We start from the raw sequence: 25,554 nt of genomic DNA on the forward strand, positions 1-25,554 counted from the left end.
ATGGAATAGCTTTCAGTAGATGTGTGTGTGATCTAGTTAAAGAGTTCAGAGATACAGTAGTTTTGGGTATTTTACTGTTTTTACCATTTTCTAAGACGAAAACACAACAACTAGCGATCGCTAGGTAGCCACGACCTAAAGCATCCCCTGCTTTATGGTCTATTTAACTCTAAATGGACCATAATTTACCAGATGAACATCATGCTGTATTGAAGAAGAGTTGAAACTAGAGATTGAGACCATAAACTCATGTTTACAATATTTACTGAGGTAATAAATCAAGAGAGAAGTAGAGTCATTTTCTCATAATCTTCCATACAATCAGACTTCTTTTTGCAACCAGAGGAGTCGCCCCCTGATGGTCATTAGGAAGAATGCAAGTTTTAGACACTTCCTCATTGGCTTCACTTTTAAGTCCCGGAGGTTGCTGCCTCATTTTTCCACACTTTTGCTTATGTGAAAACATACATTCTAAAATTCACCTGTACAGTTCTGCTTGTGGGCAGTGTGATCAGGAGGATTTATTACAGCATGTGAGTGTTTTTTAAGTAAACTTGAAAAATCCGAACCTATATCCTTTAAACCTGTATGTTTACATGTGCAATTTCATTGTGGTACATTTCACTCATATTACATAAAGGCTCAAATTCACTCTGGTCAAATAAAGCAACTCTCAGAGATGTTTACAATGGAACGGCTGCCAGCATTTCTCTCATGGGAAGATAACAGATTGTAGTCTGAGATGTGTTTTCTGCCCTTTACAGTCTTTGGTATATATTTACGATATAGGACATAATGTATGCACTAGCTGCATATGAGAGTATATATATATATATATATATATATATATATATATATATAATGTATGAGAAAGACAAATGAGAAATGAGCAGTAACACCGCTTTTGTGTGGGAGAACCTGCTGAAATATCAATCAGATGTTCTGGTGAATGTTAGGAAACGCACAATCTTCTTCAGCCTTTTCAAATAATGTATTGCTGTGTTCAATGACTGTATATGTGACAATACTATACTGCCGTATGTGAAAGTGACACTGTATTCATAGTAATATAGTGAGTGTAATAATATGAGTTTTTTCAATGTCATATAAAAATATTTGCTGTCATTTAAAAAAGAAATAGGAATGGAGTGATGTAGCTGCAGCATGGATTGAAGCTTCAGATATATTGAAATTACTTTTATGTTTTGGAATATTTCATTCACAAGCACATGGCAAAAGAATAACATAAAATGATGATCATATCAACAATCATCCATGTTGTAGGTAAGTTACTGGTATTTCAAGAGTGTTGCTGTCCTCCCAATAGTTACAGTTCACCCCAACAACAAAAATACATATTTTTCCTCTTACTTCTATTTATCAATCTAGGTTGTTTTGGTGTGAATTGTTGAGTGTTGGAAATACAGACCTTGTTGTGAGCAGTTTCATGTAGGAACTATTTTCTTTCTAATGAGCTTCACCCGCCAAAAGTATCACAGCGCAGAAGGAACCGTGCATCTATAGTCAATACAGCTAGCACACCTAGCACTGAGCCAGCTGACTGTACAGAAACTCCCACCAACACTATCTAGATCAGGGGTGTCAAACATACGGCCCGCCACGTCATTTTATGTGGCCCGCGAATCCGCCAGATATTTAAAAAAAATAATAATAATAATAATTAATAATAATTTAAAGTTAGACTTGATAATAAAAATATCCCCATAGTCGAAATTATGAGATAGAAAGTCGAAGTTATGAGATAGAAAGTCATAATGATGTGATCCTTAAAACAATAGTCATAGAAGCAGCTCTTTGGCTGGTTACTGTACACTTGAAATGGAAATGTATTGCGAGTACATTGAAGACTACTTTAAACGTGTCTTTACAACACATGAAACACTTTATGTGGGATTGTGCAAACGCACCCTTGAAAGGATTTTAAGCATTGGACAAAGTTATTGTAATAACTTGTGTTTGATATTTGTCTTTGCTATTTTCTTTAATTGTTTGATCTTTGATAGAGTAATGTGGGTTTCTTAACCCTAAATTAAAAGGATTTAAGTTATAATAACAGAAATGTGTTTAAATATATTTTTACATTTATATAACTGCATGTACACTATTTTAACACTTGAATAAACAATAATCAAATGCAGAGACAGTTATTTACCAATATGTTAGGAGTAGTTACATTTACACAGTCTTACATTTACAACCGGCCCTTTGAGGGAAACCGTGATGCTGATGTGGCCCAGAGTGAAAATGAGTTTGACACCCCTGATCTAGATGGATAAATAGCGCCACAGGTAAGAGGGAACATATGTATTTTTGATTTTGAGGTCAACTGTCCCTTTAAGATTTCAGTCCTGGTTGGTTTGCCGACCGCTGTGGGAACTGGTGGTAACAGCAAGTGCAATTTGCGGAGTGGCGACTGTCTGTCTAGAGCGAATCCAACAAAATGGTGGGCTAAAAGAATTCATCAAGTTGCAATGTTTTAATAAAAAATACAATGTCATCCAACACGGAAATACTGAACTCATGATCAAATATGTGCATCCCGTCCAATGAATCCCCTGTGGATTCATTCTCAATTTGAATTTGCAACATAAGCGTCTTCCGCCAGTAACAATGAAAAGGTTATTTTTCATTTTCCCTTGTCTTTATGAACGGAATGAGTTTTCTGGATTGTTGACCTGACTAAATGAGGTCATTTTAAAAAATCACTTCAGGCTTGTGACAATTTATGACTAAGAAATGAATCGATTACTTGAGAAATAGATGAATCAATAATAAAATGGAGACTACCAGTTGCAGTGTTTACAGAGGCTTCATTGGTTCTAACGGGAAACTGCTTCTCTTGCAACCCTTGGCGATGAAAACACAAATTTTGCCACAGAATTTCTGTTTAAATCACTTTAAGTAAGTAACAGAATGACATAAAGCAGAAAAAGACGCACACCATGTTAACAATGTGTCCTTTTTCACTCTGCTTAGACTTTGGGTATATTGATTCTGAAAGATTTACGTGGAAAAATTCCCTTCTGTGAATGTATTTCTTAAAATACAGCTGGAAAACACAATTACATGATATATGTTGCATGTCCAAAACAAATATTTAAAGCTCAGATATAAAGATATGCTATACTAACCAGCCCACAAAATGGAAACTAATGTAACTTCATCCGGTATCCTGCACCAGAAATATGTAACTCTGCCACTCAGCACAATGCAATAATGGACCTGGGAAATGACATTCACAGGTTCACTCTCATTTAAAAGCCCGTTCTGCCCTTGACACAATGAAGTCCAACGTCAGTTTAATTAAGTGCATCTTTATGTTTCCTGCTCCTCCTCCATCTCCTCTCTTTTAAAGGGGTCGGTGTTTCCTGTGCCGAGGTCCAGCACTTGCAAGTTGGACAGGTGTGCCAACGAGCTCTCGTCCACAGCGTCCACTGACAGGCGGTTAAACCTGAAAGGAGGAGGGGAAAAAGAGAGGCATTTGTGAGGTGTTTTTCCCACTTGACAGTTGATCAAAATAGACTTTTGATGACCTTTCGGAGGCTGAAAGCTAAAACCCTTTCATGCAGATGGGACGGTTGAAAGACAACAGGGGACATTTGCAAATCACATGTGTCATCTGACAGCTTTGCTCCACTCAGGGATCAGTACAGTGGGACTTGTTTATGGAACAGGTGCTTCACTCACTTAACAACACTTAACGACTTAACATCCAGGCTCATCTATCACTGAAAATACTTGCATATGTTGCATATGAACTTCAACAACTAGCCAACATGCAATAAACATGCAATTAATAATGAATGCACGCACATGAATCCACTTCCCCCCAGGCTGCCAGCTGTGGGGGGATTTTGGTGAAAAAAAATAAAAGAAATGTGGCAACAGCTGATATGAACACCAGGAAGAGCACGACAGCCTGGAAGGGGTCAAGGCTCATAATTGCGAGCTGCAAAGCAGCTAGGTTGAGGTCAGGCTGACAACCAAACAGAACAAAAGCCTTGAAACCTCTTTACCCTGCTGCCTGGTCGCTGCTTTCAGCTGCAGTGCTTGTGGGTATAAGCCTGCACTATGTGGAATAAACCAAAGTGGAACATTTGCTGAATGCACAGCAAATGAAGAGATGGAGAGATTAGATACCACACTGCAGTACTCTGCAAAATGAAGCTCGGTCAACTCATAGTAAATTGAGTTGATTAGTAACAGGCCAGGACAGCAGGGGTACTTTGAAAAGTTTATCTCAAGGTTCACTTTTATGAGGCAAAATCTCATTCACATAACACTGAAACTAAGATTGAAAGCAAGTTTCTACAGTTTATTTAAATTATGGTGTGAGGAGTTGAAAGATTTAATGTAATATTACTATTGCTAGCTGTTTTCAGTCTTTGTGCTAAGCTAAGTGGCAGTACTGTAACCAGCTGCTGACTGTAGCTTCATAATTATTTTATTTCTTTATTTTATTTTTTTATTTTATTTCTTCATTTTGGAGGGACAATGCACACCAATCAACAGTCAAACTGCAAGTGAGCCAGAGTCAGCCAGAGAGGCTAGTTTTCATCTGCTGTCCCCGGCCAGATGTTTGAAGGCAGCCTAAAATTAAAAAGATTAAAATTAAAATGGAATTAAAATGCATAGATAAACAGACAGTAACGTATAGACAAAACCAATACACATATAAGCAAAAGAATAGTGTACATAGGACACTAGAGCCGAGCAGACATAACAGGCAGCAGCATGCGTCAGGCAGAACAAACCCACCTACAGTACAAGCACATATATAACACTGAGGCACATAACATACACATCAAAGTGGAAAATAGCAACACTGAGCAAGACAAATGCACATATAGGCGAAACAAGAAGGCAGGACAGACAGTACATCAATGCTTGCACGCCTGATTGGCAACAAGCCATTCCTTAAGGCTATGTTTGAATGTTTTGATCGTGTTTTGTGTGCGTATGTGTGATGGCAGAGCCTTCCATGAGTGTGCTGCCTTCACAGAGAATGCAGATTTGCTAAAAGAGCTTGACCTATGTGAAATGACACAAGCACCTCTTGAAGCAGATCTAGTGTGTCTGCTGCGTTGAGTGCTTTGTTTAATAAAATCACTAAGTGGAGGCGGGGCCATACCGTGTGAAATTTAAAAAACCAGACACACATCAGTGAATTTAACGAGGTTCTCCCAACTCAAGGTATGGTGTAGGATGAGGATATTGCAGTGATGGTGACGTTTGGGTTTTTTATCAAGTGTTTTTAGAGCTTGTTTATGGAGAATATGAATAGATTTTAATGTTGTGCTGCTGGCTTGTGCCCAGCTGGTTAAGCAGTAGGTCAGATGGGGGACAATCATCGCATTAAAATACAGTTTCGCAGCCTGCATGGTTAGACTCTTTCTTATATATATAAAATTCATGAGATTACATTTTAAGACCCTTGTCACATGTTTTACCTGCTTTTTAAAAGAGAGATTAGAATCAATAAATAATCCTAAATATTTAAAATCTGACACTACCTGTGTAGCCTCTCTCCAGCAACATAAACATCTGGCTCCGGTGACACTTTGCAAGCCCTCTTTGTGAAGAACAAACAATATATACTGTAAGTATTTCCCAATATGTTAAACTATTGCTTTACATTTAAAGTTTCAGAATCTAATTCATGCACAGTCCGACGCTACTTTCATATAGTCAACGCGCTTGTGAGCGCTCGTGAGCTTTTTACGCACTGTGAATGTCTGTCTTTCCTCAGATACTTTCACAGGAATCAAAAGCAGAGAAATCCGATCCTTTTCATGTCCCTAAACTCACTCTGAGCTAATTGTGAAACTATGTTTTTAAAAGGGGAAATAACACTGGTGCATGTCTTCCCGACTGCAGCTGTCTCTTTGATGCTCACAGAGCAGCATAAACAAAAGCAAAGATTTCCTCACGGCCATTCTTTGTTTGCAATTGCATCATCGTTTCCTGAGTGGAGCTCAATCCAAAGGGAAAAAAAAGCCCTGAGGACGGTGAAGCGTGTCAGCCTACTGCCTCTTGCATGTGTCTTGCAGCTACTTTCGAAGTAAAACAGCTTATACAAACAATCATTGGGGATGAATGGAGTTTAACACCCGCTCAGAAAGAAAGTACTTATTTATCAGTAAAAAGACTGAGTCTAATGACTACAACCTTCTGATTGATAAGAAATGGTTTCAGTTTCCCCTACCGGAGGAAGATGCCTTTGATGTTTGGAGTGCCTTCAAATGCTGAAGCAGGAACACTGGAGATGCGGTTACTCTGCAGGTGAAGGTACTCCAGAGACTCAGGAAGGTCAGACGGGATGTGTGACAGCTGGTTGCCAGACAGGTCTAGCGTCTAAAATTACAAGATTCTCAATGAATAATGAACATAATGAAATATTTTCCCTGGTCTAAGTGATAAAATACTGTAAAAATAGAAGAATTATACAGAATTTTGCTTTAATATGTGAAATCCCTTTTCCACTGCAGAAACAAATTTAAAATGAAATCGTTGCTGAGATTGTTCAGCAGTGCAAACCCGTACACTCGCCTCGACCTGACTTGACACGGACACATGGGAATCCGGCTCACCTAGTCGGTGCTGTCAACACTTCCATGTACATGCTAAACTTTTGCCCATACACCGGAGAATACCGAAGCCGGATAATAAAGCATTCATTTATCTGCTTCCACATAATACTGACATATTCTCTTAGTGTGCCTGATACTCAAAGATCCGAAAACTCAAAGGTTTGATGTATTTAGAGGTCTAACCCGGTAAATACCATTGGCTATACGAAGTGGACGTGGTAACCGTGACGTCACCCATTGGTTTGTGGGATGCTGTTTTGAAGCCTCAAGTTTGGCATTTTGGCCGTCGCTGTCTGGGTTTTTTGCAGTGACACAAGAGGGTGGGGTTAGGTACAACTGAACACTGAACGCTGAATAAGATATTTTTAGGCGACCAAAATGCGATTATTAACTTTTATGAACTGTTGTAAGGTGAGGCGAAAACACAGACAACACCCAGATCAGACAATGTCACAGTAGCGACCTGTCAATCACAGGTAACCACGCCCTACAACATGCCTGATCGCCATTAGAATGAATGCAAATTTAAGGCACTCCCACATTGGCTTCATTTTTCAGACCCTGAGGTTGCTGCCTAGTAAATACAGATGCACTTCCTGGCATTAAAATATATACACACATGCATCCAAAACGGTTCGTGAAACACAATGGAAGTGCAAGGAAGAACACCATACTAAAGCCTCACAAGAATCGTAAAAGTCCAGGTTGCAGGTTAAGTTCCTGCAGTGGACAAGAGCTACAAAACATCTTGCACGAACATCTGACATGTTTATTCCTCCTACAGCCACTCACTGTGAGCGCACTGAGCTCCAGCCAAGCGCCCTGGTAGGCTGAATTCAGTTTCAGCTGGTTGTCGCTGAGGATGAGCTTCTGTAGCTTCTCCATGCCCGTCAGTGCACCGTCCGGGATAGAGTTCAGCTGGTTGTTCTTGATTTCGAGCACCTGCAGGCTGCGAGGAAGACCCACGGGCATAGATTGAAGGCTGTTCCCCGACAGATTCAGGGTTTCCAGAATACGCAGCTTCCTGAATGCCTCGCGGTGTACTTTGGGGCTGGTCAGTTTGTTATAGCTGAGGTTGAGCTCGGTCAGGGAGTACAACAGGGACAGGTCATTACGGCTAATTTCGGTGATGAAGTTGTGGAGCATCATTAGGGTCTTGGCCCGCTTAGGCAAGCCCCTGGGAACTCGCTCCAGCAAGTTGTTGTACATGTGGAGAGTGTGCAGTTTCTTCAAGCCCTAGAGAAAATGCAACTGTGTTATGCAAAAGCAGTTGAGCATCTCTTCCAGCATGTTCTTACAATTGAAGATACAACCTGAAATGTCCATGTGTTTACACAGCTCAGCTATCATGTTAAAGATCCAAAAGGATATTAAATTTAATAGACCTGTACCTGGAAGGCAGTCGGGTGGATGGAACGTGAGCGCAGCTTGTTATTGTGGAGGAGCAGGTACTCAAGCTTTCGGACAGAAGCGAGAGCGTCTCCGGGTATACTATTGATGGAGTTCTTCTCCAGGTGTAGCAGCACTAGATTGCGAGGCAGACCCTTGGGGACGATACTCAGGTTGTTATTTGACAAGTCCAGACACTCAAGGCTGCTCAATTGGCTGCCAGGAGAGAAGAATAGAAGGAGAGAAAGTCATTAAATCAGTTCTGGGAGCTTTTTGTCGGATGCCGCAACACAGAAATAACATAGTCTTTGTAGAGTGAATGCCTTTTTCTGGTAAACACTTGAAAACACTTAAATCAAGGCTTTTTCTCATTCACGCTTGGCAATAACAACAACATGTTAGAATATGTTAACCCCTAGGGGTTTGTCCACCTGAAAGTCTCGTTGTCCATGCCTTCATTGCTGAGGAGGTTGTTCTGCAGATACAACTCTCTGAGGTTTGGCAAGTTGTCAAAGGCCCCCTCTGGGATTTTCTCCAGCTTGTTACTCTGAACAAAAAAGAGCAGTCATCATTTACCATATTCATGAAAGAAAAGAAACACAATGTATATCTTCCACCTGACATCTAAATACAAAGTTAACAGGGGCTGGACCTTCAGATGAAGACGGTAAAGGCTGGAGGGCAAGTTCCTTGGGACAACCCGCAGGAAGTTGCTGGACATGGTGAGGATCTCCAGGTTGTAAGAACCATTGAAGGTATGGTCAGGAAGTCCTGCATCAGTCAACTTGTTGTTGTGGAGATACACGGACCTAGGAGCCATGATCAAGCGACATTGCTATGTATAAGTGGACATGATTCCATGAACAAGGTTTACATTTTACACAAAAATGCACAGTCGTACCTCAGTTTCGGTTTATGGCCAAACGTATATGGGTAGATCCTTGTAAGCTGATTAGCAGCAAAATCAGCACTAACCAAAGAGGGTGGTAGGACTTTTGGTGCCGAGTTGAGCTGCAAGCACAAGAAAAGAAGCATGATGGGACAGTGTTACTGTAGAGATGGCAATGTCCACCGGTCGGTTGGTCGATCAGTCCACCACATCAGTTCTGAGTGAATTCTCTCAACCAATACTGGATGAATTGCCGTGAAATTTTCTACCGAAAGTCATGGTACCTGGCTGATGTATCATAATGACTTTTCATTAGTGCCACCAGCAGGTCAATGTTTGTAGGGTAGCTTATCCGGTAAAACACGCAGGATAGACTCCACATCTACTCGATGGATTGTCTGTAGACCAGTGGTCTTGTTTTTAACCATGCACGATTAAACTTTCCATAGCCTTTTATCATGGTTCTGTTGGACTCTTCTGTTGGAATCCTTGATGTTTTCAAATGTTTCAGTTTTAAGAGCTTCTTAGATTATGTCCACCCTAAAAAGGTTAGACTGTGTTGTCTCTGCAATTTTGCAGAACTAAAGAACAAACCATTTATTTTCCAACTAATTATGAAAGGCAGAAACATTGGAAATGGTGACAAAATGGTGGAAATGGTGGAAAATAACACAAGAGAACAGACCCAAGATGCCATTTACCAGACAAGGCACAGCTGGAGTGGGCAGATAACCGGAATAAGGAGGAAAACACTATGATTGGGAAACTAGACAACAAGGACCAGCAACACAAAGGCAGGGCTGACGAGGCTGGACATAAACAGGTGTACAAAGGATGACATCCTGGCCAGGAACACATCAGGAACACACAGAGCAAGCACAGCAAACTCAACTTGTAAAAAAAAACAACCACAAAAGGTGTAAAACTGTAAATGGTTTAGTGTGAACATAATCTAAGTAACCCTAAAAACCAAAACAACTAAAAGAGTCCAACATAACTATGACACCCTAACCAAGTTATTAGATTCAGTTGCCCAAAACCTTAACCATAGATGCAGAGAAAAAGCTCATATGAACTTTTGGGAAGAGCCTGTGTGATGTTTTGGAAGGCAGTGACAAACTACCTATTTTGTGCATCATGTACAGGGAAGAAATGTAGTACGGCAAGCTGTGTACCCCTTAATACAAGCAAGGTTTTTTCACTTTTGTCACTCGTACTGGAACAAGCGCTACATTGTACCAAATAACAAATCCGAGAAGCACTGGTGAGATTAGATGTTCACTTCGAGCTCTCTCCTTTATAACATGGTTTATGGATTAAAGCAGCATGGGTGTCTTTGAGGCTTAGTGAGCACTTAAAAATCCTCTATTCTTCCTGTATCCTGTTTGCCTATTCATCTCTGTGAAGGCACAAACAAATCTGTCCATCCTTTCTCTCTCGCTCTGTGTCCAAAAGGGTCAGTAACATTTTAGCCCTCACCAGCTGGCACAGCCATACTGGAAGTGATCACAAGCATAAGCTCGCATAGAGTGTATGAGAGGAGACTGCCACCTCTCTCTGCCAGCTGGCTTTATGTCAGGGTATCAGAAGAAGAATAGAGCTACATTATTGTGAGATGAAGACAGAAAAGATGAAGTTGCCGTTGAATCATGTAAGCAGATTTGAGGTCAGCATTGAGAGCAAACATATGAAAGTCTGGTGTGTGACTCACCTTGTTATTTGCCAAGTATAAATATGCCAGCTCTTCAAGCATCTCAAAACCTTCATCTTCAAGGCCTATAAAGAGAAACACATTACAAATTAATTTACCTACCACCACAAACTGATAAATATCTTGACTTGATAGACTAATCTGCGCAGAGGTAGAAATAACACGTCACTTTTGCTAATATAAATTGTTTCGCTAAGTTTAGCCCAATGATTTGTTGGCAACAGCGTGGAGCACCAACACAAAACCTCTCAAGATAGTCTGCTCGGCTTTGTCCTGGTTCTCTCGTGCCTCCAGTGGGCCCAGCAATACGGCCTGGGCCAGCAGCATGTTGTCAGTGTTGGCTCCAAGGAAGCGGGCGGTCAGCTCCAGGTCCTGCAACCGCAGACAAGCCTGATCTTGGTTTGTCCGGGCTGGGCGCTCGTTAAGCCTGATATCGCAGGAAATCGGACCCATTGACAGGTATTAAGACTATCTGCCGTCACTGTATAGAAATAGCCATTGCTTTGTTTATAAGGCTAAATGCTCAGCTAGCAGCTATTTGCAGTATTGCACAATTATTGATAACGTATTGTTTGTAATCCTGTATCACTGCTAACCTTTGGTCAGTGACACTGATGATTCATGTATGCTCAGTTCAGCTTGACTTCAGACTGACGTAATATTTTAGGAATCAATCAAAATAAATGGAACACACTCATAGCTTCTACCTCCAAAGACTTCGGTGAACAGCAAAGCATTGATCAAAACACTGTGGGGGCAACTACATGGCAGGTTCAGAAGTCCACCCATATGTTACTATTTGTAAAACACATCCAGTCATTTCTTCTTTACACTGTAGCCAGGTACACAATCTCATCCTATGGTGTTATCACACAGACTTTTTTTTTTTTTTTTCCAATAGAGGATAATGGTCAGGGAGAAAAAGATCTACCAAGCTGTCTGATCATCTTACCACCGCTGTTAGCCAGAATGACAACGACCAACTGGCGTTCAGCTACACCTCTAGCAGAAACAACAAAGGCTTAGTCAGAGAAATGACAGACCTACAACTGGGGTTTGAAATTTTCTTTAAGACGAACAACGAATTCACCACCGCTCGTAGGAACAAGAGGGCAGGTCCCTGCTGCATTGTTCTCTAACGGCTTGTATATGGCTGCAAATCCTAATTTGTGTTATTATGGGTGTTATGTGACACTGATAAAGCACAGCCATCCTCAACATAAGCATTAGCTGTTCTGCTGAACATCCTGTTATCTAGATAAAATCACTCTGATGTCCCTGTTGATTGCCCTCCCTCTCCTGGATGTGGTTATTGTCTGGAAGCAAAGTCTGATGTTATAGGAACAGTTGAATTGGATTAAGAATTGATAACAAGCTTGGAAAACTGTACAGACCCACTGCTGAGCACGACCAATGAGCACAAAAGAACAAACATTGCAGACAAATGTGCCTGTAATCTGGTCCACCCCACCACTGAACACTGTCTGTCTGTTTTGTCTTAGAGTGTGTACCATTGGTGGTAAGCCAGTTGTTCTGAAGGTTGAGCGTCTCGAGCTGATGCAGATGGGAAATGTGCTTCACCGTTATCACCGCAATTTTGTTGTTCTGGCATCAGGGGACAAAACACAGACAGCAAATACAAGTTCAGAAGAGATTTTGCACTTTTCACTCGCTAACTTCTGAGCAGAATTTACTAAATGTGGACGTGCGTTACTGTTTATGTGCGCGTGCAGTTGTGTGAAAGACCTGCAGAGAGAGCTGACGCGTTTTTTCATCCAGCTCGGCGGGGAACTCTGTGAGGTCGACTCCAGCGCAGTCCACGGCCCCTTCTGCCGTACAGCTGCACTCCGGCGGACATTCGAGTGGCTCAGATTTCGTCACCATTGCTGCGATGGAGGTCTCCTTTACTGGCTCTTCCTCGTCCTCTTCCTCTGGTTCGAGAGGGGCCTGGCAACGCACCAACACTGAGGCCAAGAGCAGCACACTCAGGGCCTGCAGGAAGGAATGCTTGGAAAAGGCCATGTCCACTGCTCTCCTGTTGCACAAGCACATGGACAGTGAAGTTAAAAACATCAGGAGTGTTTTGTTCCTGGAAACAGGATGTCTGCTGGTGGGTCTAGAAGGAAAGTCAGGGAAATGCTATAAAGACAGAACTATAATTGCAGGGGCAAAATTATTTACAATAGAATTTCCATTTGTATTAAACTGATCAAACGTGCTTTTGTGATAATCAAAAATGACATAAATCTTTCCTCATCAGTTGGTGATTTATACGTCTGAAGAGGGAAATCACAAAGCTGAATAGTATTTCCTTCACTGCCATTTTTCTGAGTAAACATGTAATGCAATCAAGCTGCGTTCCTCTGAATCGTCCGTGTGGGGCGTACCTCCTGAGGTAATTTTGATCACACTTTTTGACAGAGCCATCAGGTTGAATCAGCACACACACCCTGTTAGCCAGCTGCTAAGTGATTCAGGGATTCATCAAGGGTCAAACCCCTGTCAACAAGTCAACTCCAGCTGCATAACTGAAGCTCTGCAACTGACATGGTTGAATACACACTCCCTGATTGTTTTCATAGCACCCCAAAATAAATTGCATATTCTCCGTGTTCGCCACCTGTTGGCTTCAACCTTAAACTGGAAACTGTTGCAGAGTAGACAGCTCGTCATGACGAGAGGCAAGTGTTTAGGCCGGAGGCTGACTGATGCTCAATGACAGACCGGAGCGTGAGAAAACAAATCCTGCTGCAAGGCAAAATAAAAAGCTGTATATGGGTACTTTAAAGAGGCACTGCATAGATTTTACATGTCAAAATCCATTTGGGAGTCAGAGGGTGTACTACTCTCAGTCTTATGAAAAACAGTGAAAATACCCAGCACCTCATCATATATTAATTGTGCCTTATGCCTCAAATAGGACTTGCACAATGTCTGAAATATGCATAGCTCTGAAGGGCTGATCGTCACTCAATGAGCCTTTTTTAATGAAATAGCCTAAATTTTGACGTGTCATAGAAATAATAGCACGTGTGAATCATCAAATGAATGATTTTGCTGATTTTTATTAGTTGCTTCAGTTTCCGGTTCTTGGTATGGTGCATGCTGGCTCACTGACTCAGTGGGACACTTAAACAGAACAGAGCCATCGTTAATGTTTATTCTCACACCTTTGTATTTCCTGCTATGACATGTCAAATTGTCCGCTGGGAAAGATACCTATTATAAGCAGCACAGAGGAGAGGCCGGGAGTTCTATTTTCTATTTTCCAAGCAGTGATTATGAAGCTGTGCAAAGTATAACAAATAACATTACTTTTACATTATGTAACTCTCAGCCCAGCGTGCCTGAAGAGATGGTCTACCACTGTGGTCCGGAATGACCAATACCTGCAAAACTAATGACAGCCTCGGCTGCACTTTGTGATGTCTCTGTGTAGTGCTAATTAGAAAATGTTAGCCTGCTAACATGCTAAACATGTTGAACATAATACCTGCTAAACATCAATATGTTAGCATGCTGATGTTAGCATTTAGGTCGATGCAGAGGCGAAAGAGTAGATCACAGATCAGAAGTCGTGATCCCCGGGTTTATCAATATGCTCGCACACTTTACCATACCTATATACCTTTCTATAATATGACCCCCCCTGGGGCTCTGTAAAGTGACTCAGATGACATCACTTGAGTAATCTCAGGTTGGGCTCCAAATGTTTACAGATTTCAAATAACAGAAAGCTTGTCTTTCGAATTGGGGGCGTGGAGTTAAAAAGATGTGGTCATTTACCGGGCAGGGAGGATGTAAAGATTGGCACTTTTGAGTGTCATTATGGGAAGTATAGGATCCAGGGTTTTTTGGAGCTTGACCCGTACTAGGGACTGAAATTCAATATCTTCCACCTCTCTTCTCCCTCAAGTGACCCTACCAAACACTAAGTCACTGGAGTGCTCCTTTAATTAAAGCAAGCAAAACACAATTTTGTGTCCAGTATGACTATGTGCTGCATCATTTCATTTCAAATAGTTTCAATCCACCAACACTGGCCTGTCCTCGCAGGGCCATTTCTAACTGGTGTGTAAAAAGAAGAAAACTGTATCATTACACCTAAAAAACATATCTAAATGATGGAGGGTTTGCATTGTTTACGCACCAAGCCAACAACAACAGACAGCAGGTTCTCTGTCCTCTCTCTCTCTGCAGTGGCTGAAGCTTCAATCCTCAGCAACTGGAAGGGCCAATTTGAAATAAAGAGAGAATAATAGTCACAAGCTTTCCAATTAATTCACACAGAAGCATTTACAGGTATTTGCAATACACTCCTCATGTATAGATTAAATAGAATAATATGTATCTAGGCTTTTGTTTTTGGCAAAGCCAGGAAAAAGCCCTCTAAATGTGTCCACCAATGTTGATAGAAATATTACAAAGGGCCATTCAATGCAAATGTCTAAAAGCCAACCATCAGCCTTTTCTGTTTGTTGCAAGAAAACAAATACCAGAGGTAAAGTGGCAAACACACACACACACACACACACACTCACACACACACACACACACACACACACACACACACACACACACACACACACAGAAAGAGAGAGAAAGGCAGCATGCATAGATGCAAAGATGCTGAGCATTTTAAAATGACTTGTTTTCATGCATCTCAGCTGAGCAGATGTTGTAAAGTGGCTTTACCATTCCGTTAAGTAGTCTGGTTCTGGTCTGAAATCCACATGCCACATTGTCATGCATGGACGCTGACACTTATAGTCCAAGCTCCACAAAACATAACATAACAGCCACCCGTAAAACACGCAGCAGTAAAGTCTGCCAAAGCAAGGATCCGGTCCACTACTTTACCCCGTCCGACCAACGTTTGCAGAGACGCACTGAAGTCTGACGTCCAGTCCAAACGCAGGCTGTCCCATAGCAGACGAGGAGTCACACAGCCACACCAGATACCCTCCAGATGTGGGAGAAAAAGAGAGTGGGAGAGGGAAAGTTAAGAGAAAGAAAGGAAGGGGACCAGACGAGAGTGAAAAGGAAGGGAGTGAGTAAGAGAGACGGTTCCGACCTGAATTGGAGCCAAAAACACACATTCTTTCCCTTTTTTCTGTCATATTTTTTTCCCGGGAATTGATTCCACCAGCTTTAGTGGAATATGTTTGTGTTGTTATAACTTGGTCACATTTCCACTGGATTCGACATAAACAATGAAAATGGTTTCAAGTGAGATTATAATCACAGGGATAGGAGGCCTCATCACTTCAAATAGATATGGTCTGAAATACACATGCCACTTCAATCTTGGATTAAACATAGACTTGCTTTCTATTGTACACAAAGTAGATTATGGATAAAAGATGTTATAGCTGGAAAAAAATCGGTGCCTCTTCTTTGTTGACATGAGATAACTTTCATTTGACAGACATGAGTTGTCCTAAACGTCCCAGGAGTAAATTCAAAAAGTGGAAAAGTAGCCTGCCATAAAGGGGCGTCAGGATATGATCTAATGTCCCACGTGTTTCTGGATTAGGCCTCTTCTTCAACAAGCCTGACTCCCGTTAGGCCCAGCGTGTCAACATCTGCTACCATTACCATGCATTAGCACAGTTCACTAAACTTTACATGCAGAAGAGTTCTGGGATGATTCATCACAGTGGGTAGTCAAAATATGCTTCAACTAAATATTTATTTGGTTTGGTTAAAACCAAATACCACAGTTGATCTTGTTTTTTGTGTGGAATGCGTTAGAATAAAATGGTTTACAAAGCCTAACTACAACAGTGAATTAATCTGGCTTTTTGACGTCCGTAGTATATAAATAATTATTATGTGATCATAAGAAAATTGGATATCAGGATCAATACCACATTTATGTCTGTACAGTAGGAATATGACGCTTAGCTTAGCTTTAAGAGTGGAAACAGGTTGAAACAGATAACCAAGCTCAATTATTAACGGAATGCTATTTTTTGGCCAGGAGAAGTTACTTAGTTAGTTTTCTCTGCTCATTGCCTCTCAACCTTACGGTGACAACAGCTGTTTCCCCTTTTTTCCAGTCTTTAAACTGAGCTAAGCTAAGCTAAAATAAGCAAAGCTAAGCTAAGCACCGGCTGTATCTTAACATTAAACATTACTGCACAGAGATGAGAGCGGTAGGCAAGTCTTCTCAGCTCACTTCGGACTCGAAGGCTAATAAGCAAATTTTCAAAAATATTCCTTTAATTTCCATGAAAACAGCATGAAAGCTAGCTAGTGAGCTAAGCACGGCTAGCCTTAATTAAAGCTGAAAACTAATTACTGATTCTTCTACGTACTTTGAAGATTATCCGAAGGCAGAGAGCAGTATTGGCCTTTTTTAGGTATTTTGTAGGTCAAATTCACATAGTTAAATTCACAAGCCTAAAAAGGCTTAAAATGAAGGCATTACAACCTATGTATCTGTTATGGGGTTTACACAGCCAGTTTAATTGCTTCTGGAGATCTCAGCAGCTATAAAAAAAAAAACAAATGAACCCACATGTATTTAACAGCCAATTTTGAATTCATGTACAAAAGAAATGTTAATTTTTTTTTTTTTTCCATTCTTATGGGTCCCTAATTTGCCCAGAGATATCCAGATTGTTTTCTATTAATGTTCTAAAAAGCAGCTTAAACTTGATTGATTTCTTATATTTCAAGGAAAAGGCTGCGTCATCTATTACTAATCTATGAGAAGAATGCTAAAAGTGTCCATTTGCTACATTTATCGGTCGAGTTCCACTCACATCTGAAATTGAAGCCTCTAGTGTTGTCTTCTGGAATATAAATCTCCGGCTTAAAGCTATTTGTGCTGGAACTGCAGACAGCGAGTGCAGACAGGAATGAAGACAGTGATGAATGCTTGGCCCGGGGAGGAAGATATTGGACTGGGTCCCTTGCGGTTAGTGAGAGTGATGGGGTTTTGGGAGCATCACTTAGAGATCACATGCCTGCTGAGCTGCTGTTTTCAGAGAGAGGCAGACCTCGATTTCTGGCCTTGAATCCCCCCCCACCCTGAAATGGGAGAAAACACACTCGGATCCATGCTCTGCTTATTACTCATCATATTTTTTGGCAGGCTCTTTTACCCTCAGAGGGACTCTGGTCACTGCGTCACGCTTTGAGTAAGTTTCCACTGTTTCACTGGAACATATTTTGGACAACTTTCTTAAAGCAATGGCCCCTCCAACAGGTTCCTTTTACAACTGTTTTCAACAAGTTGTTATGTTTCATATGTGACACAGAACAGCAGGGATCGTGCGAGCTATTAAAAAGACACCGACACTGCTGCCCCCCCGTCATGTTAAAGCATGGACAAATGGTCAAACAGCCGCAACATAATACTATTTTGTTTACAGTTCAATCAATTACAGCTGGGATATTGCCTGGTCCTGTCTGCATTTGTATGAACCAATTCTTTTCATCTTTTACTTGGACAAACTATTTTCCACTGAGCCCCGCTCTTTAAAAGGGCAGCTTTCCTGTCTCATGTAAAAGCAGACCACGAAACAAGGTTTCGAGTCCCACCCAGTCGAACACACCAGTGTGTTTGTAATGCAAAAAGTGTAAAGCTCCTCAGTTGCTGCCCTCTTAGTCATCACTGTTAAAACAACTCTGCTAATCCCACAAGTGTGACATTTATTACACCATGCAGCATCTACAGCAGGCAGTCTATTTGTTGGTTAGTATATTGCAAGCAAACGTACAACACAGCACATCTTGCTGCAGATAATCAGTTCCCAGGACAGCAATGACGTGTATACAAGCTGAGCCACTGCTGTGTTACATAACTCTCAGAAAGTAGCAAACATTTTAATCAGGCTGGGGTCATGGTGACAACAGACAGCCCGGTCTCCTAGAAATGACGTTCCCATACAGCGAAACTGCATTGTGAACTATGCTAGTTTCGAGGGAAGCGTGTTTTGACCAGAAAAACAGATATGTTTCAAATGAGTGTGTGGAAGTCTGCTTAGGGAGGGGGTCGGGTTGTTGGATTGATCACAAACACAGTGCTTTTACCCAGGAGACTGCTGTTCATGTCCTATATGACTATGTCGCAGATTTGTTTTCTTTTGTTTCAATTTACGACCACGTGTTTCGAACTGTTTAAAAAAAAAAGTGTTTAAATCGGCAAACGTAATGTTTTTTTGTAGGAGACAGGCTTGTGACAGAGCAAGCAGAGACATGATGGAAGATGATTTACAGAAATAATGCATAGTATCACAGTACATTAAACGCTGGTAGGACTTTTAGGCCCCCCTTGTATGGCCTGCTTCTAAAAACAATGAGTCCTATATTTCTCAAAATGCAACTGACTGCAATAGCATCTTTTGATAAGCCCTCTCTTCCCGATAAACACCCACGCTGTTAAAATTCCCGCTTGGCACTACAGGCTTTCTGTTATGATTTGTCTCAAAGTCAAAGTCAAGATTAGACAAAACTCCTCCAGAGCCACAGAACACATTATGTGAACCCAATGAGTAAAATTGGTGGACTGCGACTTTAAGTTCTCATCTTGTGGAAAATAAGTTGGAGAAAAACATCTGTATTTCGACAATTTCTTTCAGCCTTTTTTACCACACGTTTTTAAAATCAGCCTCTAAAGAATTCATCTATTCTACTTGTTATAAATAAAGGTTTGATGCCAACATTCCTAATCAAACTTAAATCTAAGATAGATGAAATTTCACTCATGCACAAAAGAAGTCATTAGTGACCAAAGAAATAACACCGCCGCGACTACGGAGTGAAAGTGCCAGAGCCAAAGCAAAGCTGCAGTGGAATCTGGGTCAGAGCTAGTTAACAGATTTGTCGCTCAGCCATGCTCCCCCCGTTTACAAAAGGAAAAACTACAGCGTGGCAGTCTGGAACAAGGTCGCAGCAGTGTTGGAAAAGTGCAAGGTCCTCCAAAGAGCAGAACAAACGCAGGCCCAGTCGTGAAGCCCTCATCTTAAAAATCAGGGTCAGCATGTTGTTAAGTCTAAGATTTGTGTGCCATTTCGCAGATGAACTACTCCGGCTGTTGTGTTTATGTGTTCAAAATGATTAGAAACATGAAGTCAAGGGTGTGTGCTAAACTCAATAACTGCTCGAGAACAACAGACCCAAGTCAAGACCACACAATGGAAGTTGCAGGCAAATTTATTTCTTAGAAATCTTTTAGAGATTCTTACAACGATAGTACAGCAGGAAATCACAACCCCCCCCCCCCCCCTGTTGAAACGCTGGGCAGCCACACAGTGAAAAACATTTCTATGTTGTTGGCTTAAAAACCTTAGAGCAAACTGAAAGTCTGAGACGAGGAGGCACTTAGACTGTTGTGTCCATGATTGTGGAAAATGACAATCAATCTGCTCTACTCAAAACATTTCCAGACACAATACACCCAAAGAAAGATTTGAAAACTGGACACAAACTGAATTAGTATCTAGAAGTAGGGAGCATCTTTCTCTACTCGAGTGTACTGATATAATAAGAGGGACGTGATTAGAGGATTCATTGTTAGTCCATCTAACATGTTCTCCAGTTACATTGGCAGGGCTGCTGACTAATCCCCTGGTCGGTCAGCGAGGTCGCGGGTAGGGAAAGTGGTTCATTCCTGTGACGACAAGCCTCGCAGACCTTCTACATCGAGCTGAAACCAGAGTTGCTGTTAAATTCTTCGTGGTTAACTCTGTTCAGTTCTACAGAGGTGTAGTTACGGCTCGCTCCCGACGTCTCATCTACAGCTTGGCTTTGCCCGGCTGCAGCTGCAGGCTCTGAAGCTTCATGGCCAGTCCCATGTTCCCTGTGACCTTCAGCTTGCCCTGGAAAAACGCCTGAGAGTCAGAGATGGTGGGAAAAAAAAAAAAGAAAAGAAACGTCAGTCAGGCGGTATCAGACTACACGCTGCTAGTTTTAAGAGTTACCGTGAGAGATTAACTCAACCCAGGGAAAGTGGGGCAGCAGCAACAACAGCTTATGACATGTCAGGAAACTGCATGGCACACAGGCACAGAGTGGGCAGAGTAAGAGGGGAATAATGTCCGTGGGCTGGAATAAAGGAGGTGACGAATTGACTCTGAGTGAGCAGAGATTCTTAGAATATTTGGTTCTCAGAAGGAAAATGAAAACTTTTCAATTTTGCTTTTGTCTTAAAAAAAGGTCAACCGGTCAGAATGTCTAAATGACGAGGGATGAAGCAGCAGAGAAACGGTGTTCTTGGAGCGTGCGAAGCTGTTCCTTCATTCCAAGAGCACAGTGGAGCGACAGGGACTCCTGATACATGTGATCGCTGTGGAGTGCTGGCAGAGAGGCGTGTCATCACGTCACTCTTCCAGTACGAATGACCTTGGCGGGCCTGATGACTTACTGCTTTTGCACAGAACAATTCAGAGAAAAGGCAGCAATGGAAATCAAGACAGAGAGGCATGAATTAGAGATGAGATTCCTCACGGAAAAGATTTGTATTTGCAAATTCTGCAAAAAAGAGAAATGGAGAACATGTTGGCATTACCAATTGCAAGACTAAATCAAATTTGATGTTCCTCACAAAATTATATTGACCCCTACTGTGTAATTTGAGACTCATCTAGAAGGAATAGATAGCGTCATTTTGATATTATTCTTACCGGCAACAAATCCCATGAATTGACAAAAACAAACGCGCATCAGTCTTTCTCAGTGTTTTCCAACTTCCATCACCTGTTGGTGGCTCTCAGGCCGAAGCCCATTTGTTCCTGCTGCTGACAAAAACCTTTAAATGCAAATATGTTGTTTCATTTTCTTAAAAGGCAGACTCGTTTCCCAAGACACATGGGCTCTGCAGGTATTTTTATAGCAACGTCACAGGAGTAAATAGTGCATTTACTGGAGACTAGTTCAGCTGCAGATTCATACACACTTAAAGTCCCGGGGAAACACAAGTGAGATGGTCTTTAGCTTCTGTACAGTGAAACGGAATATGAGCGATGTACAGTTACAAGAGAGATTTAAATCATATTTGATTGGACCGCTAAAAAGTGGGTTAGGGTTAGAGTTTAGATTAGATTAGATTAGATTAGATTAGATTAGATAGGTACTATATTAATCCCACAAGGGGACATTTTTTGGCTTCAGGAGATACGGAGCTAAAAGAGGACTGTAGGCTCCGCCCCAGCTGTTGTTATCTAAGGAGGAGGACGACAATGGTAACCTTTTTTTCCAACCGGCTCTGTGTCACAAGAGCGTCCGGCCTCCCTCCATGTCGCCACCGCCCAAGCTCACCGGTTGAAAAGGGCAAAGTTGCTGTTGAATAATTTAGACCTCAGCCACATTGTATTTTAAATGAAATGTTTTTTGCCCATTGATATCCAAACACACACTCACAGCTGCGATGAATTTTGCTACATTTTTGTCAAACTTTTGTCTTAATTATGGCAAATAATATATGACAGCATACACTCATAAACATCGGGGAAGTAAGCGTGGGGATTGGATTTGTCACATGACTGCTCAAACATGAAACAAGAACACGTCAAATGTAAACGTCACCAACATGCAACTACTTCAGAGGGTTCTTATTCTGTTGCTTTAAAAAATAAATCTCTTCCCATTTTATTTAGTTTCTTCCTCTGTCTGAATAAATACGTTTGGTTGAACTGTAGCAGTGATAGAGCAACAACTCACGCCGACTGTGATTTGTAAAGGAAGAACTATGTGGTACATGAGGGTACAGATGGTTTTATGAATCAGGGTTTTTCCGCCGTTTCCTTATTTTGTTCTGTGCGCATGTCACCTCTTACTGATGAATCCGTACATAATGATGGCTTACGACCGACGTTTTCATGCCTTTGTCCATCATCTGTGACGTGAAGATATCCATTTCCACACAGTCAGCAAAATACAAAGTGTGCATCCTGGTCATAGTTCAGTTGTAAAGTCATGAAGCATCTCTCCTTATTAGAGAGTTCATCACTCTTTATCTCTGCAGTTCTGTAGTTAGCTGATTTTCAAACAAAGAACTTGCTCTGGGCACAATGACATTGATTGACAAAAGAAGACTGCAGCGAGTCAACTGAGATGAGATGAGACTTGGGGGTGAATCATCAGCGTTTTAAATACATTCTTCAGCTAATGTGAGGCTTTAGCTGTCCCGAGTCAGACAAATCAAGAAGCTTTCTTCTAACGCTGACCCGAATGCTTCGAAGCTTCGATCATCGGCAGAGAAATCAACTTCCAAATTAGTATTCCAATGCATTGTTGTTGTTTTTTCTAATATATGCATAACCCCAAATGGAACGTGAAACAATATATGAAATAAGGAATATTAATCCTGCATTATTCATCGTGCATCAACCTCAACTACTAGAGAAGCTGTTCTCAGACTGATAGCCCTGTTTGTTGAGTGTGGAGGGCGCCTCAGGTGCTGCGCTGTCCCGGGCATTGAAACGCAATGACGGGCTCCACAAGGCCAGGTCTTTTATTTCATGTGTTTGCATGCGCTATAGTGCATTTATCTATTCATTTGTTTACTGGCCAACATATGAGCAAATTCATTTCCTTTGGGCTGTCGCTGTAATTCATTTTATGTGATTATTACAAATGTTGTAGACATTTTTGTTCCAGTAAAAAGGAAAATCCTTGAAGTCCAATTTTGTCTTCATCTCTCATTAGACTATAACAGCAAAGTAAAGTGTAATATAAGTCAATAATGACAGCAAGTTTCAAAGAGGTTTGACAGCTTGTGATGTCGTCGTCTCCACAGCTGTTTTAATGCACATGCTGACCGCGGCTCAAACACGATGGCCGCAGTGGGATGCTACGCGCGTAGAGACACAAATAATGTGAACCTATCAGCGCACATTGTGGGTGAGACGGGGACAATCTAAATGCTCCCCCCCCCCCCCTTTACATTGGGAAGGAAAAAGGTAAAGGACAAACTTGCACCGTCTCTGAAACCGAATCACCATCAACACTAGAAGTACAGGAGTCCACCTCATTGAATACTCACAGTCTGTGGGTTCATCTTCCCCGTCATCAAGGCCAACAAGTCTGTATCCGACGTGGAAATGGTACAATCTGCTTTCTTAGCTGCAGGGTAGAGATACACATAGTTCAGTTCAAAAGATTGGAACATGCATTGTAGGGATATGTATTTCAGTGACTTATTGTTAAGGAATGTAAACATCTAATAAATGACACACAGATTGAGCAGAAAAATACCCAGTGCAGACCTTGAACTTTGAACCTCCACCCATATTTGAATATTAACATGAGTACATGCGTCTATAACTTCCCCACTGTCATATGAGTCATAAGAAAGGCCAGATAATGTTTACCTGCGTCATTGTGAACACAGCCTTTGCCGTTCTTCACGTCCACATACCAAACGGCCTCCTGTCCATTTGGGCCGTCCTTTACTTTGAAGGCAAACACTCCCCCGATCTTCTTCACAAACTGCTCCCCTTCCTGTTCAAAGTACACAGAACGTTTACACACACAGTAAACCCTACAGCATCTGTATTACATGTAAACTAAGTATTCACTACCTATATATTACAAGCTCATAGTCACTTAGCTCAGCAGGCCACATATTGTTCTTACCATCCGTTCATATGTGACACGATACCAATTCAAAGACATTTTCTATTAAAAACATTTCAAATTGTTTCAGTTTCTTCCATTTGTTCCATTTGTTCCCTATAAAAAGGCTTTTTGTTCTGATCGAAATCGAGGTTCTAAGGACAAAGGGTGGACCAGATTGTAGAGCCCCTTGAGGCTAATTTGTGATTTGTGATATTGGGCTGTATAAATAAAATCAACTTGGCTTAGAAACACTGTTTATGTCGAGAAGGATTGATGAATGCTTCAGGAAATGTACAACAAATTAATTAAAACAAAATTACCTTAACCCTTTTTAAAGAACCACTGAAATGAAAGTCTAATAAGAGAATACATAGCCATAACAAGTGATAATAATATAAAGTCAAGTAACAACATTGACTGCTATTGTAGGTCATGTAATCACCTCCTGGAGCTTCTTGTTGATTTCCTGGAACACAGCATGCGCCTTGAACCCCTCCAGTCCGTCACTAGCACTGGTGTGAATGGCTTTAATCCTAGAAGGCAAAGGCATGAGGTTGAGCAGGTAAGCAATAACACAACAGTGATGAAAGCACAGAAACGTAACGTTGTATGGCTGCCATGGACAAAACGAGTATTGATCAAACTTTACTTTGATACTTATTTTGTATATTCTTATACACTCTTGCCACTGGATCTCAGGAACCTTAACGTTATGTGTTCATTCATGTCAATGTCAGATCATAACACGTAAATACCACCCACTAGTCACACACTCTGACGAGACTCAACAAAACACACCAAGCCCAGCCAATTATCACTTTCACAAAATTGGATAAAAGGTGCATCAAGACCGCAGCCTCGACGGTTCACAGGCGGCGTGTCCGAACAGCATAACGGCTAAATCCAGGATGTCACCATCTTTCTGCCCCCGGCGTCTAGCTGAGGATAAGCTAACATTACACAACCAAGTAGCAGAACACCGACGGTCGTCCACAAACAGCTCTTCAATCATGTACGATCAGTTTAACGGCAGGTGAAGCGACACAAAGAGCGTGTGTGCTACAACCAGTGCTAACGTTAGCTGTTTGTTTGACATTTAGCGTTAATTGGAACAACGAGGATGACCTCAATGCACTTATTTAAATACGCGCAACTCGACTTGTCACAATAAAACCATTCATTGTTGAGCATGCTTACCTCGGTGTCTTTATTTCGAGCATGTTGCTGTAACGTTAGGGTGACAGATTGTGTCGCAGGTTTAACAGACCCACTGATGTAGTCAACAGCTAGCTTGTACTTTGCCTGCTGTTTGCTAACTAAACTTCCTTGTTTCTTCTCTCTGTCACTGATCTTCAGACTCGACGTGTCGATGTCAGATAGCCCAG

General features: G+C 41.4%; 2 protein-coding genes across 3 annotated transcripts; both read right to left on the reverse strand.

Annotated features, from left to right (window-relative positions):
- Nucleotides 1-2,482: 2,482 nt before the first annotated feature.
- podn (podocan) lies at nt 2,483-16,777 on the reverse strand. Of its 2 annotated transcripts, none has more exons than XM_031873006.1 (12): nt 15,461-16,777; nt 14,751-14,825; nt 12,347-12,635; nt 12,112-12,205; nt 10,601-10,665; nt 8,902-9,011; nt 8,653-8,809; nt 8,432-8,547; nt 8,003-8,216; nt 7,404-7,847; nt 6,227-6,375; nt 2,483-3,472 (listed from the first exon to the last, which is right to left on the reverse strand). In XM_031873006.1, exons 3-12 carry the CDS (start codon nt 12,620-12,622, stop codon nt 3,337-3,339), a joined length of 1,761 nt encoding a protein of 586 aa, XP_031728866.1. In that variant the 5' UTR covers nt 12,623-12,635; nt 14,751-14,825; nt 15,461-16,777; the 3' UTR covers nt 2,483-3,336. The 2 variants fall into 2 exon arrangements, with proteins under 2 accessions (XP_031728866.1, XP_031728867.1); XM_031873007.1 differs by lacking the exon at nt 15,461-16,777 and adding an exon at nt 15,296-15,447.
- A 2,970-nt stretch (nt 16,778-19,747) lies between these two features.
- On the reverse strand, nt 19,748-25,545 carry scp2b (sterol carrier protein 2b). Its single transcript, XM_031872879.1, has 5 exons — nt 25,367-25,545; nt 24,612-24,702; nt 23,923-24,052; nt 23,595-23,674; nt 19,748-20,442 (listed from the first exon to the last, which is right to left on the reverse strand). The coding sequence occupies exons 1-5, from the start codon at nt 25,387-25,389 to the stop codon at nt 20,347-20,349; spliced, it is 420 nt and encodes a 139-aa protein (XP_031728739.1). The 5' UTR covers nt 25,390-25,545; the 3' UTR covers nt 19,748-20,346.
- Nucleotides 25,546-25,554: the final 9 nt, after the last annotated feature.

The sequence above is a fragment of the Anarrhichthys ocellatus genome, unplaced genomic scaffold, assembly GCF_004355925.1.
Source record: "Anarrhichthys ocellatus isolate YVR2014 unplaced genomic scaffold, GSC_Weel_1.0 scaffold67, whole genome shotgun sequence".
Classification (NCBI taxonomy): Eukaryota; Metazoa; Chordata; class Actinopteri; order Perciformes; family Anarhichadidae; genus Anarrhichthys; species Anarrhichthys ocellatus.